At 40.2% G+C, this 26,075-nt stretch overlaps 1 protein-coding gene across 1 annotated transcript in view; it reads right to left on the bottom strand.

Annotated features, from left to right (window-relative positions):
* The window catches only part of gabrb2a (gamma-aminobutyric acid type A receptor subunit beta2a), a 252,103-nt gene that overhangs the window by 37,559 nt on the left and 188,469 nt on the right, over positions 1-26,075 (bottom strand). The window contains exon 5 of the mRNA XM_043703359.1: positions 1,732-1,814. Coding sequence (XP_043559294.1) covers positions 1,732-1,814 — 83 coding nt within the window. The remainder of the gene's footprint in view (positions 1-1,731; positions 1,815-26,075) is intronic.

Genomic DNA, 26,075 nt, shown 5'->3' with positions numbered 1-26,075 from the left:
GGGATGGGGGATGGTGGGGAGCAGGGTCAGTGGAATGGGAGCGGTGTCATGCGCGCTGTGTGCTGCTGCAGTCTCTTGAACGGGGAGCAGACTTTAAAAACTTCGAGCCCCAGAGGAAAGGCATTTAATCGATTAACAGAATAATCAATTATCCAAATGAAATAGTGCCCACCCATCTCATTTGGATAATCGAGGTTCCCCGTTAACAATTTCAACTAGCTATCAAGACGAGTTCTGAGCTTTCATCTTTGCATTTATTCTTTATTAGATCTCTATTCTGACTATTATTCTATACAACATAGGTATATGTAAATAAGCCAATGGAAACAAGAAAAAAGATTTTTGTTGCTAAATGAGATTTTTCCTTCAGTTTACTCAGTCATAGAGTAATACAACATCTTCAGTCCAACTCATCCATGACAACTAGGTTTCCCAAACTAAGATTAGTCCCAATTGTCTGCATTTGGCCCATATCCCTCTAAAACTTTCTTATTCATGTACATGTCCACATGTCTTTTAAATGTTGTAACTATACCTGCACCTACCACTTTCTCTAGCAGCTCATTCCATATATGCACCACGCTTTGTGTGGAAAAAGTTGCCCCTCAGGTTCCCTTCAAAACTTACTTTTCTCACCTTAAAACTAGTTTTGAACTCCCTTACCCCAGGGAAAAGACCTTTGCTATCCACCTTATCTATGTCCCTCATGATTTAAAAAAACCTCTACAAGATTAGCCCTCAACCTCTTATGTTCCAGGGAAAAAAGACCAAGCCTATCCAGCCTCTCTGTATAACTCAAACCTTCTAGTCCTGATAACATCCATGTAAATCTTTTCTGTATCCTTTGCAATTTAATAATATCCTTCCTTCTTCAGGGCAACCAGAACTGTATTCTATACCCCAAAAGTGGCCTCACCAATGTTCTATACAGCCCTAACATGACATCCAATGACATCCCTCTGAGCAATGAAGGCAAGCATGCGAAACCTTATTCAGCATCTTGTCTAATTGTGAGGCCACTTTCAAGGAACTACATACCTGAACCCCTAAGTTGCTCTGTTTGACAACACTTCCCAGAGCTCTACTATTAACTGCTAAGATATTCCCTTAAAATGCAGCACCTTGCATTTATCCAAATTAATATCCCATATGCCACTCTTCAGCCCATTGATCCAGCTGATCAAGATCCTTTTGTACTCTTAGATAACCTTCTTCACTGTCCAATATAACCACTAATTTTGGTGTCATCCACAAATTTACTAACCATTATTTTTATATTCTCATCCAAATTGTTTATATAAATGACAAACAACAGTATGCCCAAGACCAGTCCCTGCGAAACTCTCAAGTCTGAAAAGCAACACTTTCTCCTATTGATACACCAATTTTCTAACTAGTTGGTTAGCTCTCACTGGATCCCATGTGATCTAACTTTACTAACCATTCTATGGAACCTTGTTGAAGGCCTTGCTAAAGTTCATGCAGACAATGTCTACCACTCTGCCCTCATCTATTTTGTTGGTCACATTATCTTACAAACAGCCTTCGCCAATCAACTTTTGAAAGTTCCGGTCTAATCCCAAGAAAACACTCATTTATTTATCAGAAACAGAGTTGCTAAATGATACCTTTAAACAAACATGAATTAATTTTTCATGCTTCATTGACTTGTTAATAAGTTGAGTGCTTGTGCTGAGACTCAGGAGTGAGGTGAATGAATATAATACTTACAACTCTCTATTTCAAGTGTGCAGTTCTGTTGATCAAGTGGATATCTTCGCAAGTCCATCATGCAAGCAGCTGTTGTGGTAATTCTGCAAAGTAAATGATAATTTAGTAGCCAAGCATGATATGCTGTTTCATTGGACACTCTTTTAAAAAAAACTAAAGTCTTTGTGAGGGGTGTGAGCTTCAAATTCACAGACATCTCAGCTTTCAGAACATTAGCTTTGATATCCTCAAAATAGTTGTAGGACATGGGTTTAAGGTTGTAACACATTTGTAATTTTGGTTATTCACTGGCAAGGTTCAGTAAACTAAATTTTATTGATCCTGAACTCTGCATGATGTGTCAGCCTTAGCTCAGTGATAACAATCTCACCTCCAAGTCATGGGTTAAGTCCTACTTCAAAGTCTTAAGTTCTAATATATTTGCCTGACATTGTGCATGAGCATTTTGGCATTTTCACTTCTTTAGCTGCGAGCCATTATTTGGAGTATTTTATAATCAAACAAGAAGATTTCAGCTTTTCCTATTTTGTTTACATCCATGCTGCATTTTGGGTACAAATCAAGAACAAAATAATATCTTAAAATGGAGACTTCTGCTTCTCAACATTGTTAACTCGTTATGTTTTTGAGTTGTTTATTATTAACATTGGTAAAACCCTGAACTTAATGTATTACTTATTTGCTATTTCCCATGCACTGAAAATGTCTTGAATGTCTTAAGGGTATAAGAGCCATGGTTAAGGAAACAAAATTGTGTTAATGAAGGAGACCCTCAAATAGGTTTCTGAATATGAGAAGAAAGGTGGCAAATGATAGAAATTGCACTGAGAATATTGGAGGCTAAGAGTGTAATGGCTGAAAGTGCAACTATGAAAGGCAGGAGGTGGCTATGGTGATAAGGTAATGGGAGACATGGAAAAATTTGAAAACATCAATGAGAATTATAGAATCAACTTTCTTAATGTTGCAGCTTGTTATGAGTTGTACCACTCTTGAATGAATTGGAGATGAGAAATACAGTGCCTAATTCTGACAAAGAAAGGGAAACTGTGTAGGGTAGCAAGAAAATTGTGCACTGCTACATATTGGCATTTCCAACAGTTGATATGGACGGTCTTAAATATACTGAATAACTTGGCTTCCAAGTCCTCTGTAGCAGTGAGTTCCACAGATTAACCACTTGCGGACTGAAGAAATTCCTTCTCTACTCAATTCTAAAGGGTCATCCCTTTATCTGAGACTGTGTTTTCAGAATCAAGAATGTAGGCCGAACACAAAGCAATCCTTACATTTTGGGGCCAAATGTATAGATAGTGTTATTGAGTATCTTTGCAACATTAAGCTCAATGCATGTATATTATCTATGGGCAGCAGAGCATAACATCAAAAAAAAACTAGTAAATTGGTTACCTTGTCCCAGACCAAAGGCTAAAAGCAGAGAGCTGAAAGAGTTAACCAATGATAAAATGATTTCAGTTAGAAGTAAAAGGCAAAGCCAGGAATGTGCAGAGTAATTGACAGAAAACAGAAGACAGCCTAGGCTATATATTAAACAAAGATATAGGAGGCCTTATGTGGATGTCAACAATGCTTGATGCATGTACTGTGGGGAATAAGTAAACTAACACTAGGAAAATATGTTTAACATTGACCAAATTAAATTGAGTGCATGACTTAAAGTATACGCAACAAATACCTGTCCATGGAAGTTTTCCAGATTTCAGACTTAAGAGTGTGTTTTAAAGCTGGCTTTCCTTGCATAAAGGATCATAACTTGTATCTGAGTCTCATGCCAAGTTGAACCACAACAATGACAATCACTGAGTCCCACATTATCAAATCCTTGGAGTTACCTTTGCCAGAAACTGAACTGAAGCAGCCACATAAACACTGTATTATAAGAATAGGGAATTCTGAAATAAGTGAGTCAGCATCTGACTCCTCAAAGTCTACCCACTATCTACAAGTCACAAGTCAGGCATGTGATAAAATATACCCTTCAACTGCCTATATGAATGCAATTGCAATAATACTAGTGAGGTTTTGACACCATCCATAACATATTAGCCTGCACCTTTGGCAACCCAAGAAGATAGATCTACTCCAACTCTAACAACTATCTTCTCAAGGGTGTTAACATAGAGCATAGAACAGTACAGCACAGAACAGGCCCTTCAGCCTACGATGTTGTGCCGACCATTGATCCTCATGTAAGGTAAACCTAATGTATGAACCCTCAAATTTCTGTGACCATATGCATGTCCAGCAGTCTCTTAAATATCCCCAATGACCTCGCTTCCACAACTGCTGCTGGCAACGCATTCCATGATCCCACAACCCTCTGTGTAAAGAACCCGTCTCTGACATCCCCTCTATACTTTCTGCCAAACAGCTTAAAACTATTACCCCTCGTGTCAACAATTTCTGCCCTGGGAAAAAGTCTCTGGCTATCAACTCTATCTATGCCTCTCATTATCTTGTACACCTCAATTACCTCTCTTCCTTCTTTTTTCCAATGAAAAAAGTCCGAGCTCAGTCAACCTCTCTTTGTAAGATAAGCCCTTCATTCCAGGCAGCATCCTGGTAAACCTCCTCTGAACCCTTTCCAAAGCATCCACATCTTTCCTATAATAGGGCGACCAGAACTGGACACAGTATTCCAAGTGCGGTCTAACCAAAGTTTTATAGAGCTGCAACAAGACCTCACGGCTCTTAAACTCAATCCCTCTGTTAATGAAAGCCACAACACCATATGCTTTCTTAACAACCCTGTTCACTTGGGTTGCAATTTTAAGGGATCTATGTACCTGCACACCAAGATCCCGCTGTTCCTCCACACTGCCAAGAATCCTGTCTTTAATCCTGTACTCAACTTTCAAGTTCGACCTTCCAAAATGCATCACTTACATTTATCCAGGTTGAACTCCATCTGCCACCTCTCAGCCCATCTCTGCATCCTGTCAATGTCACGCTGCAGCCTACAACAGTCCTCTATACTGTCAACGACACCTCCAACGTTTGTGTCGTCTGCAAACTTGCTAACCCATCCTTCAATCTCCTCATCCAAGTCATTAATAAAAATTACAAAGAGTAGAGGCCCAAGAACAGAGCCCTGTGGAACACCACTCACCACTGACTTCCAGGCAGAATACTTTCCTTCCACTATCACTCGCTGTCTTCTGTCGACCAGCCAATTCTGTATCCAGACAGCTAAATTTCCCTGTATCCCATTCCTCCTGACCTTCTGAACGAGCCTACCATGGGGAACCTTATCAAATGCCTTGCTGAACTCCATATACACCACATCCACCGCTTGACCCTCATCAACCTGTCTAGTAACATCCTCAAAGAACTCAATAAGATTTGTGAGGCACGACCTGCCCCTCACAAAGCCATGCTGATTGCATTTAATCAAGCCATGCTCTTTCAGATGGTCATAAATCCTATCCCTCAGAATCCTTTCTAACACCTTGCAGACGACAGACGTGAGATTGGTCTGTAATTTCCCTATTTCCTTTTTTGAAGAGAGGCAAGGAATTATATGGTTTTATTTTTCTGTATTTTTGATCTGGACAGAAATAGGAAAAGGGAGGTTTTAAGACCAAGGCTTGTGTAGAGATTGCTGCACTTTTTAAAAGCAAGTTACTAAAACTTTATTGTAAGTTGTGTTTAAACTACTGCTTTGTTCACGCATGGGGGAGGCTTGTTGCAGATGGGCAGATATTGGAGGTGTGTACAAGCTGAAATTTCCCCAGCAACAAGCTGATTAGTTTATGAGTTATGACCAACTGTGGATGACAAAGGCCAACTACCTGCCAGCAACCAACTGATTGGCTCCTGGATATCTGAACAGCTTGTGTATGTCAATGATATATTGCCAAAAATCTTTGGATACTGGAAAGGATATGATTCTCTGTAGTATGATCTTCTCTCACTACACCTGATGAAGGAGCAGTGCTCCAAAAGCTAGTGTTTTCAAATGAACCCATTGGACTATAACCTGGTGTTGTGTGATTTTTGGCATAATTTTAAAGTAAGAGAAGAAAAGTTTAAAAGTGATCTGAGGGGCAGCTGTTTCATACAGAGGGCAATTGTTATGTAGAATGAACTGCCAGAGGAAGTGGTAGATGCGGGTATAGTAACAACATTTAAAAGACATTTGGATAGGTACATGAATAAGAAACGTTTAAAGGGATTTGGGCCAAACCTGGACAAGTGGGACTAGATTAGTTTGGGAAACCTGGTCAGCCTGGGCAAGTTCAACTGTAGGGCCTGTTTCCATGCTGCATGACTCTATAACATCATTTCCAGTTTTACTTTCTTCAACCCATAGCACTGACATTTTTGTCCGTCTATGTCTGTCTCTGTATGCATATAGGGAGCTTTATCAAGGGTTTACGGTTTTAACGAGTGGAGTTATATGTCAAAAGTTCATTGCTGTTTACCTGTAGCTAGAATTTAAGTATTTTTAATAAATACTCATTCTTCTAAAGAATTCTCCAGAAGCCTGTTAAATTGGGTCTGAAAAGAAATTGTGGAAGTTTGCATACTTTTATAAAACTTTTAACTTATGTGATGACTCAGGAGTATAGCAGGATTTCATTTCCAGTGCATATCATAGTTGTGGGTGACAAGGGCAATTAGGAATTGGCAATAAATGCTGGCCTAGCCAGTGATGTCCACATTCTATCAATGAATCTTTTTTAAAAAATTGAAGAATAGGCTGTCAGTGTTCAAGATGATGGATAGGATGGCCTAGAGGAATCTAGGCTAGTTCTTTGATTTTCAAGGATTACCAAATGCTATATTCAGCCAAGATGTAAATTGATCTGAAGAAATTGATCAGGGTTACTTGCATTTGCAATTCTGATCCTGTACTGAGTCTTGGCTCATGCCTAAGTAAATAAGTACAGAGGAACCTCAATTATCCTAACGAAATAGACAGGCAGTATTTCGTTCAGATAACTGATTATTTGATTAACAGATTCAATGCCTCTCTCTGGGACTTGGAGTTTTCTGATGTTTCTTTTTTCCTCGCTCTGCCTGCCTTGCTCCCTCTCTCTGTCTCAGGGTTTGTTTCTAGCAGACACACACTTGTGTGTTAGGGACCTGCAGCATTGCTGAGGCCTTTCCCTGCCACTGCTTCACTTCAATGGGATTGACAGAGTGAACACTTGCTATATCTGCTCCCCATTCAGGAGACTAGGCAGCAACATAGTTCGCAGCGTGCCCCCGTCCCCGCAATGGAGATGGCAGCCGGACTGGACACCAACAACAAGACTGCTGCTGCTGCCTTTTTTTGAGGGGGGGAGGGGGAGAGAGGTGAGTCTCAGAATAGCGTACACACACACACAACGTTTTGACAAGTACCCATTCTGCCCTGTACAGGACAATCTTGGAGACATTATCTGGGGAATGGGGGTTTTGGGTACACCTTGTGTAGAACGCCAGGGAAAATGTGAGGGGAGAGAGAGAGGGCGGGCGGTCAGTCATTTGGAGACGGTGCCTGGGCTCCCATCAATGTCCATGACTGTTCTCAGCAGCATTTCAGTAAGCCGAGTTCACATTTAATCATTGTAAACAAAAGACGCGATCAGTGTTGGTAACACCTCTTTGATGTAATGTTTCTATCGGGACCTTGAGATCTTCTTCTGATAATCTGAAATTCGGATAATTGGATATTCGGATAATAGAGGTTCCTCTGTACAAATGACTGACCTCCCACCCCCTCTCTCTCCCCACACTTTCCCTGGAGGTCTACACAGTGGTGTACCTTTAAACCCCCCTTCCCCAGATAATCTCTCCAAGATTGTCCTGTACAGGGCAGAGTAGGAACTCTGTGTGTGTGTGTGTGAGAGAGAGCAAGAGAGATTTTGAGACTCATCCCCTCCAAAATGCAGCAGCAGTCTTGTTGTTGGTGTCCAGTCCGGCTGCCATTTCCATTGTGGGTGGGGGGTTGGAGGGTGGGCAGAGGTGAGGTGGTGGAGGGTATTGCAAGTGTGCTGCTGCCTAGTCTCTTGCACAGGGAGCAGACATAGCAAGTGTTTGCTCTGTCAATCCCACTGAAGTGAAGCAACGGCAGGGAGCAGCTTCAGCATGCTGCAGGTCCCTTACACACAAGTGTGTATCTGCTCAGAAACAAACCCTGAGACAGAGAGTGGGACCAAGGCAGGCCAAGCAAGGAAAAAGGAAATTTCAGAAAACTACTAGTCCCAGAGGAGAGGCATTGAACAGTTAACCGAATAATCAATTATCCGAATGAAATATTGCCTGCCCATCTCGTTTGGATAATCGAGGTTCCTCTGTAAATTGGGTATCTTCATGTGCTAGGCAATGAATGTCCAAACAAGTAGTCTTTAAAAGGATCACAGAAGAATAATTTGCACAAGTTCTTTTTTTTTAGGCTGCAATTCAAATGAGGTCCAAAGCAGAATTTATTCAGGCAGCTGGATGAGGTAGATGGATTGCATAGCTTATTTTTTGTTAGCTAAATTACATTGATATTATAAGTTTCCATTTGCACTCAATTTTGATTGCTGTTTTACTGCTTTTGAAACTAATCAGAAGGAAAATAACTGACCTACAAAACTTACCACCTGATTTTATTAACCTGATCTATTTTTCATTTCCTTCATAACCCACATCAGCATCATTTGGCTCTTCCTGAATTAGGAATTGCTTTGACTTTATGATGAAGTATCAGTTGAAGGAATCAACTCCCATAAATGAATTTTAAAAACAAAATCAAATTTTACTGTAGGGCTGAAAAGCTATGCCAAAAAATTCACCCCAGGTACTTCGATAATGTTTGTTAAGTTAAAATTAACTTATAGGCTTGGATATTGGCTGGCACCATTTTCTAGGGGTTAAACAGCCAGCTGAACACCTCAGTAGTTAGCTGAACATCTAATACATTAGGCAGAAAGCATAAATTCATTACGAACTGGCAATGAGTTGGTCACCATATTGGTGCAGGTCTAAGAAATAGATATCCAGGGCTCATGCCTGAATTAGAGTTAAGCATGTTGCAAATCATATATTGAGCCTAACATCTACATGACACTGGGTGTGCAACTGCATTGAGATAAATTGGATTTATTCAAGGCCTAATATGGTCTTTAAGCAAATACCTTGTTGATCATGGCCTTGTTGATCATGATTTCTTTAAAGTACATGTGCGTGAATAAGGAGGCCAGATGTGCAAATGTTATTCCCCTAGCTCCACATTTAAAACACACAAACTGCTGCCTTCCCACCACACCCAGGCTCCCATGAGCCTCCCTGTCTTTCTCTACCCCACCACTACAATTCCTTTACATCATATTTCTTGGATTGGCTTTTGATACTTCTTTGTCTAACTTTGCCAATATGACAAATAGCATAGTTCCTATGCATGCCAGTTATCCTATTGAATGTTTTGACACATGTTTACATGTAACTTTTACTAAGCTTGTGTGTAGACAAAATATGGTGATAAGTGTCATGGTAATGGGCACAGATGTAGTTAGAAGTAGCTTCATGAAATTAACTAACTATAACTGTAGGATATCATTCATGACAGCCTTAAAATATTACTCTCAGCTCAGTATTTAAGAAAAATATTTATAATTTCCAAGTGGAGACATTTTCATGCTTCATAACAGCAAACTGGCTGCTTACTTTTAAATATAACGTTAAAAATCACACAACACCAGGTTATAGTCCAACAGGTTTATTTAAAAGTACTAGCTTTCAGAGCACTGCTCCTTCATCAGGTAACTAGTGGGGCAGGATCATAAGACACAGAATTTATAGCAAAAGATCACAGCATCATGCAATTAAAACAACAGTCCAGAGTTTTGAATGAGATAACTGAGGAGGTTTTGGTGGCATTGGTGATTTTTCAGGAATCACTTGAGTCAGATATGGTCCCAAAGAATTGGAAAATGGTTGGTGTAAAACATCTGTGTTCAAGAACAGAGGGAGACAGAAACAGGAAACCGTAGGCCGGTTAGCCTGATCTTGGTTGTTGGTGATATTTTAGAATCCATTATTAAGGATGAGATTGTGGAGTATTTGAACGTGCATGGTATAATAGAGTTGAGTCAGCATACCTTTGTCAAGGGGAGGTCATGCCTGACAAATTGGTTAAAATTCTTTGAGGAGGTAATGAGCAAGTTAGCAAAGGGGAGCTACTGGATGTACTCTGTTTGGATTTCCAGAAGACGTTTGACAAGATGCTGCAATAGTAAAATAAGAACCCATGGTGGCAGGACCAAAGTACTGGCATTGACAGGATTGGTTGACCGGCAGAAGGCAAAGAGTAGAAATAAAAGGTCTTTTCAGGATGGCAGCTAGTGACCAGTGGAATTCCACAAGGATCAGTATTGGGACCACAACTATCTATGCTATACATTAACAATCTGAATGAAGGAACTGAGGGCATTGTTGCTAAGTTTGCAGATGATGAAAAGGATGGTAGAGCGACAGGTTGTGATGAGGAAGCAGTGAGGCTGCTGAAGAACTTAGACAGGCGAGGAGAATGGGCAAAGAAGTGGCAGATGGAATATAATGTGGAAAAGTATAAAATTATGCACTTCGGTAGGAAGAAGAAGCATAGATTATTTTCTACATGGGGAAGGCTTTGGAAATCTGAAGTATAAAGGGACTTGGGAGTCTTAGTTCAAAATACTCTTCAAGTTAACATTAGGTTCAGTTTGTAGTTAGGAAGGCAAATGCAATTTCACATTCATTTCAAGTGAACTGGTATGCAAGGGCAGAGATGTATTTCTGGGGCTGGACAAGGTTCTGGTCAGCATGCATTTGCAATGTTGTGAACTATTTTGGGCCTATATCTAATGAATGATGAGCTGGCATTGGAAGAGTTCAGAGGAGGTTTACAAGAACGATTCTGGGGATGAAGAGCTTGTCACATGAGGAGCAATTGAAGACTGTGGGCCTGTACTGTTATGGATCAGATTAAACTCTCTCAAAATAAAGGAGAAGTTAGCCTGAACCCCAACTTTTTCTTAATTTTAAAGGGAAGTGTAAAGCATTGTGTTCTGGGTGCAATTTGCTTGGGCAAACTACCAGGCTTGAAACAACACATTTTATTCTTAAATGATATTTAAAATACAAATAAAAGAAAGAATAATTAGAATAACTTTATTGAAAAACTTAACAGAACAATAGATTATTTAACTACTAAACATCAACTGTTCTAAAATAATAACATCCCATAAACACATCCTTGGCAAAAGCAAATTCAGGAAAATAGATTGTCTCACATGCAATTCTCTAGTCCAGGAGGAAAGAACATTGAGAAAATTTAGAGTGAGAACTCCAGCATTTCATTGTAGCAGGGACAGATGTATAGCAAACCTTAATAGCAAACCTTAATAGCTGCTGAAAGTTAACCAAGTTAAAACCTTGGTTCTGTGGAATCTTGACCCCACCCCTTCATGCTGTGTCTGTTGTTCCAACTTAAGAAAAAAAATCCCAAGACTTCACAAGCTGTTTGCTTTATTGGCTTGGAACAGACCACTCACCTCTGTCTTAACCTCTCTTCATTTAAAAAAAAGGACAAAAATGTATCTCTTAAGCCCACAGTATCATCATAGTACTCAGAGTTTTGAAGGATAAGTGGGGATCTAATTGAAAGTTACAGAATATTGAGAGGCCTGGATAGAATGGATGTAGATAAGAAGTTTCCACTAGAAGGAGAAATAAGAATCCAAGGGATGACTCTTCAGAATTGAGATGACTTTCTTCAGCCAGGTGTGAATTTGTGGAACTCATTGCCACAGAAGGTTTTGGAGACCAAGTCATTGAGTAATTTAAGAGAGAGGCATATGGATCGTCGATTAATAAGAGGATCAAAGATTACAGAGAGAAGGCAGGAGAATGGGTTTAAGAAACATATCAGCCATCATCGAATGGTAGAACTTGATGGGCTGAGTGGCCTAATTCTGCTCCTACATCTTATGGTCTTGTGGTCTCACATCGCTTTCCTATGCTACTGCACTATTCTTGGTGCCTTCAGTATGTAGAAATCTATTGGTCTTTAACTTGAACTGGTGTGAAGACCATGTCTTCTTCATTTTATGTTCCTTAATTGTGGGCTGAAATAAGAAAAAAACATGTTTTCAAATTAGGGTCTGAAGAAAGCAACTAAGTTGATACTTATTGTGAACGCTGTTTGCACTGTTGCAGGTTACAGCAGTAGTTGCAGGCTAACTGGAGCCAAAGAGTTATGTACAAATGGAGCTTTGGTTGGCAATAAATAGCGGATTTGGTGGGGAATGATTACTCGTTACTAATCACTAATTACTAAGTTTTAATTAGTAGAGTTATATGCTCACCATTCAGAACTGTTTACTTGCAGCTAGAATCTATTTATTTGATACAAGTAATTTTCTTTTTGATTGTATGTTTTATTGAGATCTGTCTCTTAATTAACTTTAAAAGAATAAAACATAGCTAGTTTGGAAGAGTGTTTTTCAGAGCAGTAAGAATGTGCTTTTTTTCTGGGTCTATTAAGGTGCATGGCCTTTAGTCCAGCAATGTGCTCTTCTTGTTGGATGTTGGAGAGTAGGGAGAGTTACCATGTTATTGATCATTACTTCTGCAGGAATTGGGGGACCCAGAGAGATACAGAAACCTGGTCTGTGCTTTCTGTCAATCTGGGTCAAGATGACAATTACACTGGAAAATCATTGCGTACTTGCAAAAATCATTAAGTTTTCTGTTTACTCTGGGAAATAGCAGGGCTTGATTTCCAGCCTACAATGCCAGTGGGTCATAACACAGGCTAAAAGAGCTTCAACCACCCTCAGAGATCCTTCTATTACAAGGCAAGAATAAATATTTCAAGCACTGGAACAACTGTGTTAAAAGTTACAATTTCAACAGGCAGCCAGCCCACACAGTGCAAATAGATACAAGAAATGGATTTCATCATAACAATTGCTTTGAAGAAGGATAGTTCACAATAGTGACGATGGATGGCTTTGAAAGTACAACCACCATCTTCAATGTCTACAAATAGCCTATTACAAACTATAAAGATAACATTTTCATTCATATAATTACATATATTGTAGAAACAAAGCAATAAAAGCTCATATCCAAACAAAAACAAGTACATGTAACAACAGAAGGATTCTGGGTAATCCAAGATGGAGACAGGAAAAAATTGTGGCTGTAAGAGCTACTCCTTTTTTGAAGTATTTTCAGTGTTGGAGATGATTTCTTCAAACTCTAGAAGCAGTAATTATTGGAACAGTGGGGAAAAAAAATTCAAAACAACATCACTTTAGAAAGGAGGAATACAGAGACATGGGAAGTGAACCAAATGAAGCAAAAACCTGCACTGCTGTCTGACCCAGCTGTGAATCTGCACAGCTGACTGCTCTGCTGTTTGATGTCAAGTATCTCTGGACATCGGAGTCATCTAAGAAAAATTAACAACAGCGAAATTCACAGCTGACCTTGGAGAAATCTGTGTGGGAGAGTTCACACCAGGGGAGCAGCCAAGTGGCTTTTAGAATTGTAATCTTACACATTTTTGTAACTCTACAATAATGAGTAGGGTGGATTCCTTTTTGATTGTATGTTTTATTGAGATCTGTCTCTTAATTAACTTTAAAAGAATAAAACATAGCTAGTTTGGAAGAGTGTTTTTCAGAGCAGTAAGAATGTGCTTTTTTTCTGGGTCTATTAAGGTGCATGGCCTTTAGTCCAGCAATGTGCTCTTCTTGTTGGATGTTGGAGAGTAGGGAGAGTTACCATGTTATTGATCATTACTTCTGCAGGAATTGGGGGACCCAGAGAGATAGTGAGGAAAGAGATCAGTCTGAGACAGTTGCGAAAGGGACAAAGTCAGGGCAGACAGGAACAAAGCAGAGAATGAAGTAGCACTGATAAATTGCATTTATTTCAATGCAATTTACAGGTCAGGCAGATGAACTCAGGGTATAGTGGGAACATGGGACTGGGATATCATAGCAATTACAGAGACGTGGCTCAGGGATTGTCAGGACTGGTAGCTTAATGTTCCAGGGTATAGATGCAATAGGAAGAATAGAAAGAGGGGCAAGAAAGGAGTGGGAGTGGCATTTTTGATTAGGTATAACATTACAGCTGTACTAAGGGAGGATATTCCTGGGAATATGTCCAAGCAGGTTATTTGGGTGGAACTGAGAAATAAGAAAGGGATGATTCCCTTATTGGGATTGTACAATATACCCCCAATAGCCAGCAGGAAATTGAGAAACAAATTTGTAAGGGAATCTCAGTTATGTGTAAGAATAATAGGGTTGTAATGGTAGGGGATTTTAACTTTCCAACCATAGACCCAGACTGCCATAGTGTTAAGAGCTTGGACAGAGAGGAATTTGTTAAGTGTGTACAAGAAAGTTTTCTGATTCAGTATGTAGATGTACCAACCTGAGAAGGTGCAAAACACTTGGGAAATAAGGCAGGGCAGTTAATTGAGGTGTCATGGTGGAGCACTTTGGGATGAGTGACCATAATTCTATTAGTTTTAAAACAGTGATGGAAAAGGAATAGACGATTTCTAAAAGTTTAAGTTCTCAACTGGAGGAAGGCCAATTTTAACAATATTAGACAAGAACTTTCAAAAGTTGATTGTGGATGGATTCTTGCAGGTAAAGAGATGGCTGGAAAATGGGAAGCCTTCAAAAATGAGCTACCGAGAGTTCAGAGACAGTATGTTTGTGTTAGGCTGAAGAGCAAGGCTGACAAATGTAGGGAACATTGGTTGATGAGAGAAGTTGAGGTTTTGGTCAAGAAAAAGAAGGAAGTAGATGTCAGGTACAGACACTACAAATCAAGTGCATCTCTAGAAGAGTATAAAGGCAGTAGAAGTATTCTTATTATGGAAATCAGGAGGGCAAAAAGCAGACATGGGATAGATTTAGCAAATAGGGTAAAGGAGAATCCAAAAGATTTCGACAAATAGATTCATGACAAAAGAGTAACGAGGGAGAGAATAAGACCCCTTAATGATCAACAAGACCACATATGTGTGGAATCGCAGGAGATGGGGGATATACTAAACAAGTTTTTTGCATCAGTGGAGAAGGATTTAGAAGGTAAAGAACATTGGGAAATAAACACACATCTTGAAATATGTCCATAGAACAATCCCTTCAGCCCACGATGTTGTGCCGAGGATTACTTCTAACCTAAAATAAAATAACCAAGCCTACACACCCCTCAATTCACTGCTGTCCATGTGCATTTCCAGCAGTCACTTAAATGTCCCTAATGATCTGCTTCCACCACCACCGCTGGCAACGCATTCCATGCATTCACAACTCTCTGTGTAAAGAACCTATCTCTGACGTCTCCTCAATACTTTCCTCCTAATATCTTAAACTATGACCCCTCGTGCCAGTCAATCCTGCCCTGGGGAAAAGTCTCTGGCTAGTGACTCTATCCATGCCTCTCATTACTTTGTATACCTCGATCGGGTCACCTCTCTTTCTCCTTCTCTCTCAAGAGATAAAAGTCCAAGCTCAGTCAACCTCTCTTCATAAGACAAACCCTCCAGTCCAGGCAGCATCCTGGTAAACCTTCTTTGCACCCTTGCCAAAGCCTCTGTATCTTTCCTATAAGAGGGCGACCAGAATTGGACACAATGTTCCAAGTGTGGTCTCACCAGGGTTTTGTAGACCTGCAGCAAAACCTCATGGCTCTTAAATTCAATCCCCTTGTTAATGAAAGCCAAACCACCATATGCTTTCTTAACAACCCTATCCACTTAGGTGGCAACTTTGAGGGATCTATGCACTTGAACACCAAGATCCCTCTGTTCCTCCACACTGTCAAGAATCCTGTCTTTAATCTGATAATTCAGCATTCAAGTTCAGCCTTCCAAAATGCATTACTTCGCATTTATCCAGGTTGAACTCCATTTGCCATTTCTCAGCCCAGCTCTGCATCCTGTCTATGTCATGCTGCAAACTGCAATAGCCCTCAATACTATTGACGGCATCACCAACCTTTGTGTCATTAGCAAATTTACTAACCCACCCTTCAACCTCCTCATCCAATCATTTATAAAACTACAAAGAGCAGATGTGCAAGAACAGAACCCTGTGGGACACCACTCACCAACGACCTCCAGGCAGAATACTTTCTATCTACAACCACTCTCTGCCTTCTGTCAGCCAACCAATTCTGAATCCAGACAGCCAAATCTCCCAGTATCCCATACCTCCTGATTTTATGAATGAGCCTACCATGGAGAACCTTATCAAATGCCTTGCTGAAGTCTATATACACCACATCCACTGCGCGATCTTCATCGACCTGTCTCGTCACCTCCTCAAAGAACTCAATAAGATTTGTGAGGCATGACCTGCCCCTCACAAAGCCATGCTGACTGCCTTTAATCATGCTATGCTTTTCCAAATAGTCATAAATCCTATCCCTCAGAATTCTTTCCAAAACCTTGCTGACCACAGACGCAAGACTGACAAATCTTATGAAGAGGTCATCACTCTCCACGGGAGTTTTACCAGAGGATTGGAAGGAGGCGAATGTTGTTTCTCTTTTCAAGAAGGGTAATAGGGAAATCCCTGGCAATTACAGACCAGTCAGTCTTAGGACTGAAGGCTCTGTTCTTGCGCCTCTGCTCTTTGTAGTTTTTATAAATGACTTGGATGAGGAGGTTGAGGGGTGGGTTAGTAAATTTGCTAATGACACCTCATTGATCGTATCGAGGGCTATTGCAGGCTGCAGCGCAACATAGGCAGGATGCAGAGCTGGGCTGAGAAATGGCAGATAGAGTTCAACCTGGACAAATACGAAGTGATTCATTTTGGAAGGTCGAACTCGAATGCTGAATATAGGATTAAAGACAGGATTCTTTGACAGTGTGGAGGAACAGAGGGATCTTGGTGTTCAAGTACATAGATCCCTCAAAGCTGCAACCCAAGTGGGTAGTGTTGTTAAGAAAGCTTCTGGTATTTTGGCTTTCATTAACAGGAGGATGCTACCTGGACTGGAGGACTTGCCTGATCAAGAGAGGATGACTAAGCTCGGACGTTTCTCTCTGGAGAGAAGGAGGAAGAGAGGTGACCTGATCGAGGTACACAAGGTAATGAGAGGCATGGATAGAGTCAAAAGCCAGAGACATTTCCCCAGGGCAGGATTGACTGGCATGAGGGGTCATAGTTTCAAGATAATGGGAGAAAGGTATAGAGGAGAGATCAGAGGAAGGTTCTTTACGCAAAGAGTTGTGAATGCATGGAATGTGTTGCCAGCGGTGGTGGTAGATAGCATTAGTTTAGGGAGAGAGGGGAAATATTTAAAAGGGAAGTAAGGAGCAACCTTTTTACGCAGTGGGTGCTACGCGTATGGAATGAGCTGCCACAGAAAGTGGTGGAGGCTGGTACAATGACAACATTTAAAAGGCATCTGGATGGAATTTTGCTTAGGAAGTCTTTCGAGGATTATGTGCCAAATGCTTGCAAATTCGACTAGAGTTATTTAGGATATCTGGTCAGCAGATATCTGATGGATGAATTGGACTAAAGGGTCTGTTTCCATGCTGTACATCTCTACGACTCTGCAGGACTTAAACTTCATTCTATTAAACATAATGCAGAGCCTTTTTTTTTCCCCTTTAACACCTGTTCTTTAAACTGTGGACATAACATCAACAATCATGTTTGTTTCATAATTGCTTTCAAGGTCAGCCAAATATAACAAGAGGTATCAAAGTTTTCTTTAGAAACATCTTGATCAACTTCCATTTCTATTTTGTACTATAGGGCTTCAATTTTTCTGTATAACCTCAAACTAATACTCAGGCAACTGCAAACTCTTCATATATTTTCATCCCAGCTGAAATTATTACTAGATAAATCAGATCCCAGATTGAAATCTTCCACTGAAACACAAACAAGCAGTATTGCAAATTTGACTTTAACAATAAAAAAGGTTTTCTCAAAAGAAATGAAGACAAAATAGAGTAACATATAATATGCATTTAAACATTTCGAAAAACCCAGTGAAATATAATGCTATTAATTCCTAAGTATTCCTTTATGGTACTTAAACCAGAAAAAAATTCCTTGCCTTTCACACCTAAATAGGTCAGAGCACAGGAGCATCAGTCTTAACAATTCCAGCAAGTTTGAGATTCTTCACCCTGATTTTAGTGAGAGTTAGATCTACCAGGTGGATGAGTAACTATGGCATGATGCTACAGGAAGCTATTCAAGTAGAAGGAGCACAAGGGAGGCAATTGCTTGACAACAATGTCTCTAGACTAGTAGTCCCAAACCACAGATTAATGTTCTTAGAAATATGGGTTCAAATATCATCATGACAAATAGTGAAACTTGAATGAAATTAAAAGATCCAGAATAAAAAACAAAGCTAATGGCAACCATGTAATCACTGTTGATTGCCATGTATATATAACAAAAAATTGGTTCACTAATGTCCTTAAGGGAAAGCAATCTGCCAGTTTTCTATGGTCTGCCTGAATTTGGACCCAGTGCAGAGCATCAGAGGCTGAGGGGTGACCTTATAGAGGTTTACAAAATTATGAGGGGCATGGATAGGGTAAATAGACAAAGTCTTTTCCCTGGGGTCAGGGAGCCCAGATCTAGAGGGCATAGGTTTAGTGTGAGAGGAGAAAGATATAAAAGGGACCTAAGGGGTAACTTTTTCACACAGAGGGTGGTATGTGTATGGAATGAGCTGCCAGAGGAAGTGGTGGAGGCTGGTACAATTGCAACATTTAAGAGGCATTTGGAAGGGTATATGAATAGGAAGGGCTTGGAGGGATGTGGGCCGGGTGCTGGCAGGTAGGACTAGATTGGGTTGGGATATCTGGTCGGCAAGGATGGGTTGGACCGAAGAGTCTGTTTCCATGCTGTACATCTCTATGACTCTATGACTTTATGGTAAGAAAGAACAATATAGTCAGAGAGTTTGACAATTCTTTATTGAAAACAATTGGTGAGTCTATGTATTCGTTTCCCTTTATTCATGAGGTGTCAGCATTTTTGGATAGGTCAGCATTTGTTGCCTGTTCCTAACTGGCAAGAGGGCAAGCATTAAGAGTCAATAACATTGCTCTGGGTCTAAGTCACACGTGGGCTAAACTGGTTAAGGATGAATAGATTTCCTTCCCAAAAGAAAATTAATAAACCAGATCAGTTTTTACAATAAATCAGCAGTGGTTATATGGTCACCCTTAGCCTAGTATTATTTTAAAATCATTACTGAATTCAAAGTTCACCCTCTGTTACAGTGTGATTCAAATCTGTGTCCCAGAGCAATGTCACTGCCTGCCCAAATCCAGGGCTCAGGATATCTGCTCAGGGCCGAAAAGGAACTTGTGGTGGGAGGGGTTGTATCAAGTCAACATGGTCTACATACGTACATACGTACTCCCTGGGTCAGTGCCATTCTAGCAGTTTGGAGGAATGGTCAGCAGTGCAGGAAGAAGACCAATGACCTTCTCTGATTGACTAAGAATCAGTCTCACAGAAATGTTATGATCCAAAAGGTGGCCATTTGGCCAATCAAATCGGCACCACCTCTCCAAATAAGTACCTCGTGTCAATCTCCTGCTTTCTCCCCATACCCTTGCACATTATTTCTATCAATATCGTCATCCAGTACAATCTTAAATACCTTAACTGAACCTTAATTCCAACAATTGAAAGTTCAAATGACAAGGTGGAAAGTTACTTTCTCTTTTGATCTTTTTTCAAAGATAAAATTCTGTCATCTATAAGTTGAACCATTGATCTTTTACTTGATGGTTAATCAGCTAAACATAGCCCTTTTATGAATTATTTCTATTAAGCTTCCTTGGTATTTGTGTCTTTTCCTGACAGAGAGAAAGTATGATGTTTTCTATCTGTAGGTTCTGAATGTTTCTTTTACTCTACTGCTCTTAGCACTTTCACCTTTTAACAGTTCAATCAATCTAACGGCTGTTGTCAGGCAGAATTTCTTTAATGCAAAAGATTAATTATACCAATCTGTCTTGAATTCTCTCACTGCTTCTAAAACTAACGTTGTATAGTACAGATCAACTATATTCAACGCATGATTATCAAGTTGCAAGGCATTTGTATTTCTGTTCTAGCACATTTTTTCTTTATAACCATCTTTTGCTACCCCTCACTTGTGTTATCCTACTGCTGTACATACTTAAATCAAGGCTAACACTCTCACTATTGCCCACAACATCTTCTCTCACACGTTCTCACCCACCCCAACTCCATACACTATAGACTCTGCACCAACAGTCATTGACTCACTTCGGGCACCCCACCACCATTAATAGCCATATCACCCACTTTCATCTCACTCAAACCCTCCTTTTTCCTCAGTGCAGGAGTAAGTAGGCTGTAAACTAGCAGAGCAAACTCGAAGACTGAGTGTCTATGTCTGCTCCTATGTCTTATAATAGGGCAAAAAGAAAAGAGTATGGCTTTGGGGAATCTGACACCTGGCTCTTTATCCACTATCCATGAGCAAGGACCAAGACTGGTCCTTGGCAATACTGAAACATCCACCTGCCAGCAACCAAGAAAGAAGCACTGTCTATTGCTGTGCTACATTAAGAGCCAAAAAACATACATAATTTAAATGAGTGAGCAAAGGTCTGGCAAATGGAATATAATGTGGAAACACATCAAAATGTACATTATGGCAGGAGGAATAAAAAAAACACATTTTCTAAATGGTGGGAGATTGCAGAGCTCTGAGTTGCAAAGGTGTCCAAGTGCATGAATTGCAAATGGTTAGTGTGATGGCATTGCAAGTAATTAGGAAAATATATTATCTATTATGTTGAGGGGAATCGAATAATGAAGTAGAGAGGTTAAGAAATAAACAGAACCAGAAATTACTGGAGTAACTCAACAAGTCCGGCAGCATTCGTGGGGAGATAAACAGAGCCAACACTAAGTCCAGTGACCTTTCTTCAGAACAATTCCTGTCTATTTCTCGATCCACAGATGCTGTCAGGCCTGCTGAGTTTCTGTAGCAATTTCAGTTTTAGTTTGTTTCAGAACTCCAGCATCTGCAGCTTGTTGTTTAATATTGGAGAAATTATGTTTCAGTTATACAGAAAAGTGTGTACATCAGTCACATTATCAAAGGAAGCATGGAAATGAGATCGAAGCAGACTAAGTGAAATAAGTGTTTTGCCTTTTGAGGAAAGGTGGGACAGCTTAGACTTTTATCCACTGGAGGCAACTTGATTGAAATATCATACAGTCTTGATTTGATGTAGAGATGATGTTTCCTCTTATGGGAGAAACTAGATTGGGGGTAATTGTTTAAAAATCAGATGTTGCCCTTTTAAGTCAGGTGGAATTGTCTTTCTCTGGCACAGTGTCACAAATCTTTGGAACTCTGCATGAAAAGCCAGTGGAAGTACAGTTTTTGTGTATTTTTAAGGCAGAGATAGATAATTTCTCACCAGGAATATGGATTTGAAGTTACAAACATGAGCCATGATCTTATAGACTAAAAGGGGATGAGTAAGCTACTTCTGCTTCTTGCAGCAGTTGTAGTGGCGGTGGATCTGGTAGCGGTCACAGAGACTGGGACAGGGTTGACTGCAGGGAGAGTAGGTGGTGGTGCATGGCTGCGAGTGTGGAGTGGAATATCTGGACAGAGAACCGTTTCTGGAGGCTTTGGATTCGTTGTAGGTACTGATTGTCCTATTCAGGTCCAAATTACGATGGTCTGAATGTAGTCCAGAGTCCTTGTGCGATCAGTCAGTTTTGTAGGCCGGCGCTAAGGAAGGAGATGTGGCTGCGGTCGTGAGTCTGCTTCAGGGCCGAGGTGACGACCTTGGGGGGGGGGGGGAAGGTCGCAGTGAGAGAGAGAGACTCACTCAGATCCTTGTAGAGAAAGGAGGAGGTAGGCATCCTTGGAAGAGGCTTGGCAGTAAGCTTATAATCAACTAGGAGAAAGTGAGGATTGTAGATGCTGGAGATCAGAGTCGAAGAGCATGGTGCTGGAAAAGCACAGCCCGTCAGGCAGCATCCGAGGAGCAGGATGATAATAATGAATGACTTATGCCTCATTTTCCAGCACCACACTCTTTGTATTCATATCCCTAGAACTATTCTCATAAATCTCTTCTGCACTCCCTCCAAAACTTTCAGTCCGATGTAATGTATTGTAGCCAAAACTGAAGAGAATACTCTAGCTGAAGCGGAAATAGTGCCTTACACAAGTTCAATATGACATCCTATATCTTGTACTCTATGCTCTTATCAATAATGACATTTGCCCATGTTCACTCAAGTTCTTCTGCTTCTGCACCACCTTTAGATTTGTACACTTTAATTTTTATTGTCTCTCTATGTTCTTCCTGTCAAAATGTATCACCTAATATTTCAGAAGAACACAAGAATTCCACGAGCCTGCTCTGCCATTCAATACGGTCATGGCTGATTTCATCTCAGTCTCACTACACTTTCCTGCCAGTCCCATAATCTACAACCCATGACAGATTAAAAAAACATCTGTCTGTCTTTGCCTTAATTTTACCGATGCCCTGACATCCATCATACCCTGGGCTACTGAATTCCACAGATTCATAATCCTTTGAGAGAAGTAATTTCTCCTCATCTCTGCTTTAAATCTGCTACTCCTTATCCTAAAACTATGATGTCTCTTTCTTGATTGCCCCAGAACAGAAAAATCCCTCTCTACATCTACTTTGTAGATCCCTTTTACCACCTTTGATTAATTAGATCTCCTCTTATTTTTCTAAATTTGTGAACGTATACGCCTATAATGCTCAATCTCTCTCCATATTGAACTCGCATTTGTCATCAACTTGTCTATGTTCTTTTGAAGTTCTACATCATCTCCCATATTGTTTGCAATGGTTCCAAGTTTTGTATCATCAAAAAGTAGGATATTGTGCCAAGATCTAAATTATTAATATTGCAGGAAAAGCAAGTGCTCCAACACTGACTCTTGCAGAACTTCACTACAAACATCTCACAGCCCAAAAACAGGCTCCCAAATTGCTTTGATCCTTTGCAATTTGTCTACTGGTGCAAAAGGTCCATGTGGGGTCAAGATTAGAGTGGTGCTGGAAAAGCACAGCAGGTCAGGCTGCATCCAAATAGCAGGAAAATTGACGCTTTGGGCAAAAGCCCGTCATCTGGAATGAGCAAAAGGTCAATGGCAAATGCCATCTCCCGGGCCCTGCACGGAATTCCTGGAATATGCAGATAACAAGGACACCTATGTCAGGCTTCCACTTATTGACTCTGCCTTTAACACCGTAACTCCAAACATCCAAACTCCAAACTTTTCTCTAAACTCTGACACCTAGGTCTCGGCTTCCCCCTCTGTAACTAGCTTGTTACCTGTAGTGATTATAACGAGGCCAGCCAGATGGACCTCAGAGAATATGAGTTCCCTGACTGGGGCTGTTTATGGTCTAATCAGGGAGTCCTGGTTGACAAATATCAGAGTGTCAGGAATTCTGTTCATTCTAGGAGCCATCTTTGAGCTAGCTGAGTCAGTGTCATGTACTATGTGAATATAAATAAAGTGTGACTTGATGATAGATCACCAGCTTTCACTGAATTATTTTATGACATCGACCACAATCAGTAAGAATAGGTGATAACACATCCACCACCATAATCCTCAGCACCAGTGCTCTGCAAGGCTGCATGACTGTGTGGCCAAATTCCACCCCAATTCCATTTACAAGTCTGCTGATGACTCCATCGTTGTAGGTCAAATCTCAAACAATGATGAAATAGAATATAGGAAAGAATTTAAGTGGTTAGTGAAGATATTCGAGATCATCAAGTGCCTGGGAGTGATGATCACCAACAATCTATTCTGGTTGACCCAGGTTGACGCGATGGCCAAGTACAACAATGGAGGCTAAGGAAATTGGCATGTTCACAAGGCCTCTTACCACTTTTTATAGATGCAACATAGGATACTTTCTATGTGGATCCATCTGCTCTTCCTACGATTTGAAAAAGGAATAGGAGGCAAACCTTTTACACAGAGGGTGGTTCACATGTAGAATGAACTGCCTGAGAATGTGGTTAATGCAGGTACAATTCCAAGATTTAAAAGACATTTAGAAAGATAGGTTTGAAGGGATATGGGCCAGGAGCAGGCAGGTGGGACTGGTTTAGTTTGGGAACATGTTCGACATGGGCTGATTGGACCAAACTTTTTGTGTTGTATGACTCTACAAGAAAGTACAGAGAATCATGAACACAGCCCAGTCTATCATGCAAACACCCTTCTATCCATTAACTCCAGAAAGCAACCAACATAATCAAAGACCCCTCCCAAACCAGTCATACTCTCTTCCACTCGGCAGAAGGTATAAAAGTTTGAATTTTGTATGAACAGATTTGAGAACAGCTTCTTCCCCACTGTTATCAGACTTTTGACCAGACCACTCAAATATTAATTCTGATCTCTCTGTCTGCACTTTCTCTGTAACTGTAAAACTGAATTCTGCACTCTATTCAACTATCCTGATGCACTTTTATGGTATGGCATGCAGAACAACACTTTTCACTGCATCTCTGTACATGTAACAACAAGAACTCAAACTTATTAACTATTATTCTCTGTTTCCTGTCACTCAATCAATTTTGTAACCATGCTGCCCCTGACTCTCTCATTTCATGATGTTGAACTTTGCTCACTGGTCTGTGATGCATTTGTTTTCAGTTGGAAGGTTCCTTTTTTTGGCTTAGGGGTATCATCTATAGCTGGAAGAAAGTCATTTGGATCTCAGTTTTTGATAGTCTTGGCTGAAACTGGATATGTAAGACAGTTACTTCTGAAGAAGGGAGATAGTTTAGAATTGTAAGAAGTATGTTACCTCACTGTAAGGAGTTTGAAATTTTCTGACAAAACGTGGTTGGTTCAAATCCTGAATAGGTTATTTGAAGTCTGGTTAGTCTAATCACAGTTGTAGGAAGACATAAAAAGACGACCAGTTTCTCAAGACTGGAAATTGAAACCACAGTTGGCTCCAGCTCCACAGATTTGATGAAGAAAGGAATTCTCTCTGGTGTGAGTACTGTACTAAATGCTGTTGGGATTAATCAACTTATCTTATTGTGTGCATTATATGAAAATACCTTCATTTGTTCTATTTTATTCTTTATTTCATTTGCAGAATAAACTGTTTTATTGTCAAAATCAAATCTGCAGCATTGTGTGTTTGTGCTTCAACGAAAGACCACCTCATTTAAACTAAAAGAAAATCTGTCTGGGGTCTCCATTGTTCAGTAATAAGATCAACTGAGATCATAATAAAAGGTATGCTATGGAATAGATCTTACTGCTCTTAGAATCTTTTGCACAAATGGTGCAAGGCAAGCTGAGAAGTGCCAAAAATAATACAATTTGACACAGAAACACGTCAGAGTTAACAGTAAAATCAAATAAGGGCAGGTCAGTACCCTATGCCATGCAACTGACAGCTTAGTCGATCGTGTAGTAACAAGACAGAGGGTGGATGTTGGGATGATAGGTTTTCAGAGCTTTCAATTATATACTTCATAGTTTGCACAATATATTCATTGAGAGAATGAATTTCATAAACTGAAGCAAAAGCTCAGACAGGGCATACATTCATGAATCAAGAACGTCTTTCATGTGGCAACAACTGTGAGCATGGGGCATTAAAAGACAATCTGATTAAAGATTCTATTGTAGTTGGAGTTTTGGAAGGATAATTGGATTTCTTTATGACACTAGGTGGAAGAGTGAGTTGTGAAGAGGTTACAGAGATGTTGTAGTGTGATTTTGACAGGCTGAATGGGTGGGCAAATGCATGCTAGTTGCAGTAAATATGGATAAATGTGTGGTTATCCATGTTGGTAGCAAAAATAGGAAGGCAGAAAATTATTTGGCTGCAAATTGAGAGAGGGAAATGTTCAACGAGACTTAGGTGTCGTCATGTACCAGTCGCTGAAAATAAGCATGCAGATGCAGCAGGCAATAAATAAGGCAAATTGTATGTGAGCCTCCATACCAAGAGGATTCAAGTATGGGAATAAAGGTGACTTTCTTCTATTACACAGGATCTTGATGAGGCCACATCTGGAATGCTGTATGCAATTTTGATGTCCTTATTTGAGTAAGGATGCTCTTGCTAAAGAGGGAGTGCAGTGACAGTTTAGCAAATTGATTTTTGGACGCCAAGACAATGTATGAGGAGGAATTGAGTTGGTTAGGGGTGTATTCACTAGAGTTAAGAAGAGTGAGAGTGAGATTGCATAGAAACCTATAAAACTCTAACAAATCTAGACAGATTCAGTTCAGCAAAGATGTTCCCA

Source organism: Chiloscyllium plagiosum, chromosome 14 (genome assembly GCF_004010195.1).
Source record: "Chiloscyllium plagiosum isolate BGI_BamShark_2017 chromosome 14, ASM401019v2, whole genome shotgun sequence".
Taxonomy (NCBI): Eukaryota; Metazoa; Chordata; class Chondrichthyes; order Orectolobiformes; family Hemiscylliidae; genus Chiloscyllium; species Chiloscyllium plagiosum.
This window is presented reverse-complemented; position numbering and strand designations above follow the sequence as displayed.